The 11923-nt window shown below is 33.9% G+C and overlaps 1 protein-coding gene across 1 annotated transcript; it reads left to right on the top strand.

The window, feature by feature from the left end:
* The first annotated feature begins 4258 nt into the window (after positions 1 to 4258).
* LOC143254538 (uncharacterized) lies at positions 4259 to 5957 on the top strand. Its single transcript, XM_076509708.1, has one exon. It carries the CDS (start codon positions 4672 to 4674, stop codon positions 5842 to 5844), a length of 1173 nt encoding a protein of 390 aa, XP_076365823.1. The 5' UTR covers positions 4259 to 4671; the 3' UTR covers positions 5845 to 5957.
* The last annotated feature ends 5966 nt before the right edge of the window (positions 5958 to 11923 follow it).

Raw genomic sequence — 11923 nt, 5'->3', positions numbered from 1 at the left:
CAAATTTCGAGAATATACATCACATGCAAAAACTATACAGAAACAAACGTAGGCGTTAAAATAAATGTACAACGGTAAATCCGTTACAATAAAAGAAATGAGTTACGAAATTCCTTTAGCTTTAGACAATAGCTATATTAAATATCGCTTTAGGTATTTCGTTATCCTTTTCCCGTTTACATGAAATTAAAAGGTGCATCTTATTTCATATTGTGCTTAGGCTTGTAGTCATATAACATGTCATGTTAATGTTTGAAGTCGAAAGTAAGAAGTTGTTACTCTTTTATCTGGTATGTATTAAAGTGATGATAAAAGCTATAGTCGAATTTGCCGTAAATTAAATCACAGTTCGCGTTATTTAAAGGTTTAACTGTGAATTTTAATGTAGTGAGTTTACATGATTTAACATAATTCATATGTGCATATATATGCAATAACTTGAATAATTTTGACATGAGGGATTCCCTATAGGGAGGAAAAGCAAATAAAAACATGAAAATATTTAAGCAGATGTAAGAGGATAAATCTACTACTTAGCCATTCCTCACATGGGGATTCCCTATAGAGAGGACAAGAAAGTAAAAAGATGAAAGATTTCATGAGCTATGAGAGGATAAGTCTCATACTTAACCATAAGTACCACACTTTTGGTCACACTAAGATACTCTAAAACGAGAGCTGTGGATAAAAGAATTATTTTCTTTCTATAAGCTGCGACAGTTTTAAAACTTCTCAATATATGTAAATGCTCTCCGATATTTTACTAATAATTCTGCGGTATTAATGTTTCCGTATGTAACAAACATAAAGAATTTCTATTCATTTCACATTACAACAAACGGAAATTAGTTGCTATTTTTCTAGTCAAACTTAAACTTGTTACACTGTGTGTATTTTACCGGATATTACAGTCATATAAACAAACTCGTGTTTATTTACAGATTCAAACCCATTTACTCAGCTAGAAAGCAAATGTCTTATATTATGCTTAAAAACCTTCAAGTTGACAATTTGTATAAACCTGTCACAAACATTTCAAGCCTTTTACACTCCTGTTTACACGAAACAGGCTTACGACCTTGAAAGTACAACCAACCCTCAAACCTCTAGATGTGTGGCTCTTCACTAGTCTTTTCTCTCGCACGCGACTCGGCAAGCTATTAGCGATACTTCCCTCATTAAAAAAATTATGGGCTCGCAAGTTGCGTGATTAATGGAGAAATATTCAGAACGAATCTTTCAATAAAAAGTCATCTTTGCGATGAAAATGTGAGATCTAGTCACTCTTAATGTCAAAACAATAGGAAGCAATAATATTTCAAGATGAAAGCAAAGTAAATAAACACGTCTTACTTAAACTAGTAATCCATATCTCATCTTCATGCTCGGATTAAAATATTTTGTCAAGCAGTTAAGATAAAGATCTGTAAAAGACAGTTTATAATAAAAAAATATCTTAATTTATTGTAATTAAGAAAATATTTAAGAAATTATAAATCAGTGAAATCAAATATTGTAAAAAAACTCAATGAAATAAAGCAATAATTTTAGATTTATTGTTTTATAGACTTAATCGAGTTTAGTAATTTAAAGATAAAACGCAATCTTAAATTAAGCATTAGTGAACAATGGAACAGCTCAGAATATCAGATTACAGACGTGTTTGTTTGTTTGTTTGTTTTGGAATTTCGCACAAAGCTACTCGAGGGCTATCTGTGCTAGCCGTCCCTAATTTAGCAGTGTAAGACTAGAGGGAAGGCAACTAGTCATCACCACCCACCGCCAACTCTTGGGCTACTCTTTTACCAACGAATAGTGGGATTGACCGTAACATTATAACGCCCCCACGGCTGGGAGGGCGAGCATGTTTAGCGCGACGCGGGCGCGAACCCGCGAATTACGAATCGCACGCCTTACGCGCTAGGCCATGCCGGGCCTTACAGACGTGAACACAAGAATAATTTAGAGGTAATAATAACCAATCTTGATAGAAACTTGAATAATAAGTCAAAGATGTAAAAAATAGAATAATTTTCAACAAACTCAAAATAAAAGACTTTTCGAACTCAACAAAATATGTAGAACATGAAACACTAAGTATGAACAGAAGAAATGCTTAAAACAAACATAAATGTAAGGTTAGTTACAAGAACAAAGTCTAATACGTAGATATAAACAATGGATTAAGGACACGTGAATTCGAAATTAACACAGCAGATTTTAACGAAAGCTTAAAGGAAACAGATAAATAAATAAGCACCTCAGTGCATCTTTAACGTAGGAACGACTCTACAAGTAAAATGCTATTGATGCTTAAAACAAATTGCAGTGAAAAACTAAAAAACATTACTCTGAAGTAAAAACCTGAAACATCGTGCAGTGAAAAATTAAAGAAAATTTTAAACACTTTGCAACTGAAAAGATTCTAGACATGCTGAAAACAAACGAAGTAAAAAGACACATGAGCTGGTGAGGCTGCAATAGCTGATTGACATGTGAACAAGGAACAGTATGGAGCAAACTTCAATGGAAATTCGAAAACGTGAATACATTAACAATATGGATTAAACTTCAACAAAAATGTGAATATGCAAATGCATTAATAAGAAAGAACAAACTTCAATGGAAATTTTAAGACTAGAATACAAAAACAATATAGTACCAACTTCAATGGAAATTCAAAGACGTAAACACAACAACAATATTGAATAAGCTTCAAGAAACTTTGAAGACGTGAAGACATTAAGAATATAAAATACGTATAAGGTGAATCCAGTGGCCTTCCTAGTTTGTAATGGGAAACGAACGCATATGCCAACTATAAAACACAAGAATAAAGTAAACCAATCTATATTAGTATGGACTCAAAAAACTAGTGTAATAAAATATATAACAAGTTTATAAAAGCAAAGCTTTCCGTATATTTAATAACAACAAAAATATTTTACTTCACATGTTAAAAAAGTGATCTAGAGTACATGTATAAATTACGATTTACTTATTTTGGCTTACGTTTACTTCCTATATCTTGATTGAGTTTAGCATTCATTTCACTATTAACATACTTTATCACAATAATATACAACCATGAAATCAGTGCACACTCCATTTATAAAGTTAACAAGCGTCTATAAATTGAAACGAAAATATGTTACATCATTGTTCTACTCAATAATTTTATTTCTAAGGATGACAACCTTAAGAAATTAGTCGATTAATTAATGTACACAAAAATTACTGTATATATGTATAGCCAACATATCAGCATCGCCTTCAATAAGAAAGTAATCGTGTTGACAGAGATACCGAAACCCAAACCTTTAAAGAAAGGAACACAACTTAGTCAAACTCCATTAAATATCTTATATTGTAATGCACTACAACAACAAATGTTTCCTGGTCAAAAATGAGCTATACCTGTTTACTACGGTAAAAAAAAATACTGCTATTTAATCTTTTTATAAATCTAACATACTTTGAGGAACAGTTCTTTCAGACTTCGGATCAGTTGAGTTTTTACGAAAGAAAGTGATCACACTGTCTTTTCTTAAATTTACCAACTATTATAATAAGAGAAATAAATGCATTTCTGTTCACGTCATTTTATCAACTGTTAGTTAAAAAAATCACTAGACAGGTCTTTTTTTTTTTGTCAGTTATCTAGGTAATGTGGATGTGAAAACGGAGGCGTGTGGCAAACTTCTCAACACTTAAGTATAAACACTTCAACTGGTGTTTACTGTAGCAGTAGAAGCATCTTGGGTGTTCACTTTAATGAACAAAAAGTTTATCACTTGATACGTAACGTTCAAACCGCTCTCTTTGTTCAGCTTTTTTTTTAGTTCAGCATTTTTTTATATTTTAACTAATACATGACTTAAACAGATATAGTCAATATGTAGAAATATATACATGTATATAATATGAGTCAATGAACGCTATAACAGCAGTAGATCTATAATATTATCTGACGACAACATTTTGTAGCGAAATAAATAAAATCATATTAGTTTGTTGGGAGCTTAAATCGAATATATATTATATATATATAATCATTGCTGAGTACACGTCACCAAACCAGACAGTATATTACATAGTAGAATGTTATTTGCTGTTACATTCTGCGGGCGTGACTGACTATAACTTTGTTGAAAGCTCATTGGTTGACCCCATAAATTTACTGGTATGTTCCTGTCGCGCTGGTTGAACAAAGTTAGTTCATGATTTATGAAAGACGGATGAACAGAGCTCTTCACAAGTGTGAAAAACGCTGTTGAGTTTCATTTACAATGATTTTTCAAATACGTGTACGTTATAAGCATTGTAACGTTTCAAGTAGAAAAACAAAGAAACTGTTCTTGTTCAATTAATATAATATTTTAGTTTATTTCATGAACGGAAGACTAGTAATGTTTGATTCCGTGTATTGTGGTGAAAACCTCGTTGTATATTAAGTGCATATCGGAAATGAATACAGAAAGGCTAGTGCCTTGCTTCCAGTCACCAATGGTTGATCGCATTTTGAAGACGTGTTGCAACTTGAATGTTGCGCATTTTTCAGGAACTTCGAAACAATAAGACATTTTCTGTAAATTTTGTGCGAAAATATTTTGAGCTACCATTAACTGGTTCTGAAAGACACGGACACCTCTTTCAAACAGTAGACTTCCGATGACCACCACAGCTTCAAAGTCTTTCTTTATTCGTAATATTATATCTATTGATGAAGATGATGAAAACTTCAGAACTGAGACTTCAGACTATGGGTGGAAACCTGCATCACCATCTGGAGTACATAACCATCCTCAGAATGTTGATTTTAACACTTCATCAACTAATAAGGATGAATTTGGTTACGAAAAATGCGAGGCCAGAGCAGTGACCACTCCTGCTAACTTTGAGTTGAGTTCTGGGATGATGGGTGACAGTTGTCGATATGATGACCAGAAGTCACTGACAATTTCTTTCTCAAATGGTGTTTTTAATCAAAAGTTCTGTCAAGGAAAGCACGAAAAACCCCCTTTTAGTTACAATGCCTTGATAATGATGGCTATTCGACAGAGCGCAGAAAAAAAACTAACCCTCAATGGAATTTACCAATTTATAATGAACAAATTTCCGTACTATCGAGAAAATAAGCAAGGTTGGCAGAATTCAATTCGACATAACTTGTCACTCAACAAATGCTTTGTCAAAGTTCCCCGACAATACGACGACCCGGGTAAAGGAAATTATTGGATGCTAGACCCAGCAAGCGATGATGTTGTTATAGGTGGAACAACTGGAAAACTACGACGTCGTTCGACGTTAACTTCCCGTAACCGCTTGAATGCTTTTAGACGTAATGTTGTAGCAGAAAGCTTACCGTACATATCTACTTCTTTGAGCGGGTACGCACCGGAAAAAGCAATAACTTGGTCGTCCTGTCCCTTAACAACGCCATCTGTATCTAGTCTTGATTATCCAAACATTATGCCACTGAATCACTCCATTGACATGTTACTAAGAGGGACTGATGCGACTCCAAGATTTCAAAGAGAAGAAGCTTTCCGACAGACATGTTTTGCTGTCCCAACTCCAAACCCGCAATTTTTGCCGCTGCATAATTCTGGGTTTCACGGTGGTTTTATGTCTTTTCCTCTTCAGTACAAGGTTTTCAACAGCCATAGCAGTTATCCACTGTCCAAGCTGCCTCCTTGTCCCCTGTCCTTTTCACCTTATCAAAACCCACCTGGAGTAATGAAGAGGGACACAAAACCCTTTCCCTTCTTCTTTTCCCATAATTCAACCATCTCACAATCGAATTTATCATCTCGGACGATTATAAACGGCCATATATCATAGATAGATGTCAGTAATAATTCGTATCATTACTTTTCAATGTCGTTTTCTAGTTGTTCAAGAAAAACTGGTTTAAGTAACTAATAGGACGCACGTGCATTTATTTTGATGTATGTTCTACCAATTATATTAGTGTATTATTTTAATGTTATTTCGTTTTTCATGTCAGAAAATAAAATGTAAGAACTATTTTTGTGTTAGGCTAGTGTTAAAGCCGAATTCCAGCTAATGTACTTACATCTATTGAGAGAAATCAAGCCAGTATTCGGTTTAATTTTTAAGTTATTAATCTTTGAAGGTAAAATTTATGTGGCGATAAACTCACAGTGTAATATATAGTTAGGAAAATTTTTGAATATACGTAACATCTAAACGCACGCGTTTTATGTCCGTTAGTTCTTTATTTGTACATCTAAAATAGTACTTTACACACACGAAGCGTACATGTTCTTAAGTTACAATGCAGTTCGTAGCTGGTGGTTTATGTTTATTTGGATTAGATTGGTATTTCTATAGATTTCTCAGAATAAAAGAAAACTTTATTATCTGTTGCGTTTTAAATTTTAAAGTATATAATTTTGTAATATATAAATTAATAACGTAAATATAAATAACGTTGTAGCACTAACCATATGTGAACAAACTATGTAAGTAAATTCAACCAAAATGAATAAATGAAATAATATTTATAAGTCGATTCCATGTCCCTGTAAGGCAAACGTCAGTATGAAAATTATAGCAAATGGCAAATCATTAACAAAAAATATATATGTGAAATGGTGAACCGTGTTTTAGGCGCTAGAACATTATTCATGTGTTAAAAATTCAGCGAATATATCATTCTAATATTATTTAAATACTTGATGTTGCCCGGTTACAAGTTCTTCTGGGATAACAACTATCAGTTATACATTTCTGTTTCACTCTTTTTGTTCAACGACTACCTCACAAAACTTGCATAACATTCTTGAATTTGAAAGACGTTAAGCTCACTTCCTTAGTATTTACACTGCGTGTAGCCTAATGTTAAATACTTTGGCTGTGAATCCGAGAGAACATGGTTTCCGTCCTGTGTTACAAACACTCGCGCCGCACTTTGAGGTTAATAATGTGACACGTGAGGAACTTTAGTATTTCACTCTTCGATCAGGCTTAATCACTGAAACTACTTAGTAGCTTGTAAGATGATTTAGATCTAATTACTAATTAATGGTTAATTTTTGTATTAATTACTTGATAGGATTTAATCTTGAATCTACCCTCTTGATATCGGTTGTTGGAATATTCTCACTGTTAGTTGTTGTTGTTGTTGTTTTTAAATTAAGCACAAAGCTACACAATGGGCTATCTGTGCTCTGCCCACCACGGGTATCGGAACCCGATTTTTAGCGTTGTAAGTCCGCAGACATACCGCTGAGCCACTGGGGGGCTCTCTCTGTTAGTACTTGGTTTAAACAAGAACTTACTTGATACAGTTGGAAGTGTCGCAATGAAAATACGTTATCAGTGGCATGGCCAGGTGGTTAAGGCGTTTGACTCGTAACTTTAGGGTCGCGGGTTCGAATCCCCGTCACACCAAATGTGTTCGCCTTTGCAGTCGAGGGGACGTTATAATGTAACGGTCAATCCCACTATTCGTTGGTAAAAGAGTAGCCCAAGAGTTGGCAGTGGGTGGTGATGACTAGTTGTCTTCCCTCTAGTCTTACACTGCTAAATTAGGGAGAGTTAATGCAGACAGCCCTCGTGAAGTTCTGCGCGAAATTCAAAATAAATCAAGACTTCAAAGAAAACATTAAACTAACGGTTTAAAGGAAACAAATGTCTGAAAAAATACTTTAATAGATCAAAATTATGTCCCTAAAACGAAAAGAACACAACTGTAAAATAAACGAAGATAAATATTGTGAGCGCAAGAGCTATTCCACTACTGTAAACAACACCAAAACCTTTCTTTACTCACTGTTGCACTGGTAATTATATTAATACAATAAACAGATTTCTCCATCCAAGCGTAACTCATAAGACTAAAAAAAAAAAAGCTACTGCACATTAAACAACATATAAAAACGTAGTTTTACATTTGTATGGTGAGGTTTAAAAGCCCCATATACTTACTGACAGGGGTGTCTAACACTTGTTTACACGTGTGTGCGAGTGTATGTGTATGCTTTTTTGTTGTTTGTTTTTTTTACATAGCAAAACCATAGTGGACTATTTGCTATGTCTATAAAGAGAATCGAATACCTGATTTTAATGTTGTAAATCCGTTAATTTACTGCTGTCCCACCGGGGGACTAATACTTGGGAGAGTTGTTCTATTCTGTTTGTTTTGAATTTCACGCAAAGCTACACGAAGGCTATCCGCGTTAGCCGTCCATAATTTAGCAATGTAAGACTATAGAGAAGGTTAGCTACTCACTACAACCCACCGACAACTCTTGAGCTATTCTTACCAACGAAGTGGCGAACATATTTGGTGTGACTGGAATTCTAACTCGTGACCATCAGATTACAAGTCGAGCGCCCTGACCACCTGGCCATGCCGATCCAGCAAGAACAGTTGGTTCTATACTAACATCTATAATAACTAATCTCTTCCACGTGATGCTGTTGTTTTGTTGAATTTCGCGCAGATCTTTTCAGAGGTTATGAATTCTTAATTTTGAAGTAAATTAGATGAAAAACAAGTAGTCAACACCACTCACCGCCAACTCGCCTCCTATTTAAAAAATAGGTTTTGACCGTCACTCTCACAACACAGCGAAACGCTAATTTGTTTTTGATTGTAAGAGGGCGTGAACTATGGAACCTTGGATCTACAGTCCAGTACGTAAAACAATGGGCCACGCTCGACAGTCACTGAAGGTACATCATAAGTCTACCGGTTCTTCACCTATTGTTTTTTTGGGTGGTTACCTTTAAATCAAAAATTTTGGAGTGTGAATACTAATGTTATCTAATATATTGTAGTTCTCTACAATTAGTAAAATTCAGTTATTATTTCTGTATTCCTTGTTCAATGCCTATTCTTACGTGCACTGAAAGTGAAATATTACTGGACCGCATCTGAAGTAGAAACTGACAACTAATATTTACATTGTGTTCGCCAATCTGAGTAGAAAATCATAACATGCTACGTCATAACCATAACTCATCTATATTATTATTACGTATTGAATTGGCAGTTGCTCACAGTTGTTTGTTTACTTCTGTGACTTTAAGAACCTAAAAGGCTTAGCGGGTAATATCCAGTGGTTTTGGTTTGTTCTGAATTTCGCGCAAAGCTACACGAGGGCTATCTGCGCTAGCCGTCCTTAATTTAACAGTGTAAGACGAGAGGGAAGGCAGCTAGTCATCACCACCCACCGTCAACTCCTGGGCTACTCTTTTACCAACGAAAAATAGGATTAACCGTAACGTTATAACGCCCCCAAGGCTGAAAGAACGAGCATGTTTGATGGGACAGGGATTCGAACCAGCGAACCTCAAATTACGAGTCCAGCGACGTAACTATTTTGCCATACCGAGCCAACGGGTTGTGGTGACCTAATTTTTAGCGAGCCTGAATCCTGAACTTACTAAATAGTCGCCCCCCGCTAGTACAGCGGTAAGTCTTCGGATTTACAACGCTAACATCAGGGGTTCGATTCCCCTCGGTGGGCTCAGCAGATAGCTCGATGTGACTTTGCTATAAGAAAACACAAACACACATACTACAAAGTTATAGCATAGTTCGCAATCTGTTCCCGCAAAAACGGGCTCCACACTTTAGAGTCGAGGGATATTTTAAAAGCGATGGTGAAATCCTACTAATCTCGTACCCAATACTCGTAGTTGATTAGCTGTCATTCCTCTACATTATTATATTAATTGAAAATTATTGTGATGTTGCTTCAGAAGAAAATTGTAACTCATTAAACTACAAGTGTTCTAAACTTCCACCGATATAATTAAACGAAAAATAGGTAAACTCTGGGCTTGCCCTCATTACTTCACATAATGCCAAATTCATCATTGTGGGTATCTGAAATAGTTTACAACAAAAGAGCATATTCAAACATTACAGTACTTTATGACATATCAAAATATCTAAGTAACACAAGTTCAGCAGAAGTTGAAATACACAAGCAAAAAGAAACTATAATTCACTGATGAAGAATTGAACATAAAATCAGTTGTTTCCGTCTTTAGAATACAATAACGTAAAACAAACAAACACATCACAACCAACAACAAATTCAAAAATACTGAACAACAAATGGTACAAAACAGTAAATATTATAATAATTCTTGTTCGTCGGTAAGACAGTGGTATGGACTTATAATGCTAAACTCCGGGGGGACTATTCCCCAAGATGGGGATAGCAGCTAGCTCAGTATGTCTTTGCTCTGAACAAAACCAAATATCAATTTTTGTAGGATTAATACTAATTAATACAACTGTTACTGTTATGAGACCCTTCTAAGACAATCTCGTTCCATAGAGATTTTTATGATTTTGTGTATTTTGTTATTTTTAACCAGTTTTGTATCATAGTTTTTTTTCATTACTTGTTTCCTCCATTTTTTCAAACAATTTTATTGATAAAAAACACTTGTTTTATTTTTATAATTTAATGGTAACACATATTATTAATATCATATCAGTTTTTTTTTGTCAGTCACTTTAATTTTGTATTACTTTGAAGGCCAGTGAAGCTGGAATGGTTCGTATAAGGAGGTACAAGCACCCTGGAGTGCTGGAACAACGTTAAGGGAATATTCACAGAATCCACGACTTCCAACTTCGTCCCAACTCGCTACTAAATGCTAGGGTCATGTCAGTTAATAAGGAAAGTATAATACAGATCCAAGTTCATGAAATATGATACCACGCATACGCACGGAGATACTTGTCCTCACTGAGAATTTTAATAAAAGTAGACCTCTATATAATGTATTATTTTGATAATTAATAAACCGGTGTTGTAAAGTTATTATTCAATAACTTGAACACAGATTTGTCATTTGCGTAAATAATAGATTTTCTTGATAACTTGAGTATTAAGTTAAATTAATCTTTCTTTCTGTTTTACTGAAATTATTTTGAAATTGTTTTTCGTGCAATGGAAAGTCACTAACGGGCGTTATACAATTTGTGCTGCCATCAAGCGACCATAAATAAAACTATTATTTATAAAACATCAAAATAATAAATGCTCATGAACTGAGCTCACTGGTAAGTAGTAGCTTTTTTTCCTTTTAATTATTTCCACACAAAAGTATCTGTCGCAGAAGAATGGAACAATATCACTGTTATGTAAATTGTGAAACACTCGATAATTGCAATTAGGTGTTCAAATAAGGCTATAACTCAACTTGACAAGCCATTTGTGAACATCATAGAGTAATAGGTTGAATACAGCGCTAGGCTTTTTGTTTTTCTTGACCCATCCCTACATATTAAGCGCGGCCGTATTTAGTAATAGCTAAACATTCACTAATATCTATATCAACATGTTATGACAACTGTGCAATATACTATTCAAATAAAAAATTAATAGATTCCAATATTTTTATTGTTATATATTTTAAAGTAAAATTAGTTATATGAGATTTTATTGTTTAATGTAAAGTGTGTGAAGACTAAATCGTGGTACGATTGAACAATACATAGTATTTTAAACATTTTTATTAGAATATTACATGTTCTTGGTCAGATTTGTTATGCGTTGTTATGAGACTAGACATTATTAAATTGCTAATTTACCTTCACAACTTACAATGATAAAAATTCCCTAAAATAATTTTAAATTAGCTTTAACATAACTAACGTTTTTATTAATAAAAATATGAAAGCAACATAAATCATTTTAATTTTTATATTAAATAATGAATTGTTTCATTTTGAGTGTTCAATTATTTGTATGCAAATAAATTATAGTCTTTTTTGTATAATCTTCCTAAATCCATGAGATTAATTACACTCAAAGTTATTCATTTGAATGTTCTCATATGTTTTCAACTACTTTTGTCGTCCTATATTTCTAAATAGCATTGTTCACATTTTAAACAATATACTCTGCACATAAACGGATAACTG

Source organism: Tachypleus tridentatus, chromosome 6 (genome assembly GCF_004210375.1).
Source record: "Tachypleus tridentatus isolate NWPU-2018 chromosome 6, ASM421037v1, whole genome shotgun sequence".
In the NCBI taxonomy this organism is placed as follows: domain Eukaryota; kingdom Metazoa; phylum Arthropoda; class Merostomata; order Xiphosura; family Limulidae; genus Tachypleus; species Tachypleus tridentatus.
This window is presented reverse-complemented; position numbering and strand designations above follow the sequence as displayed.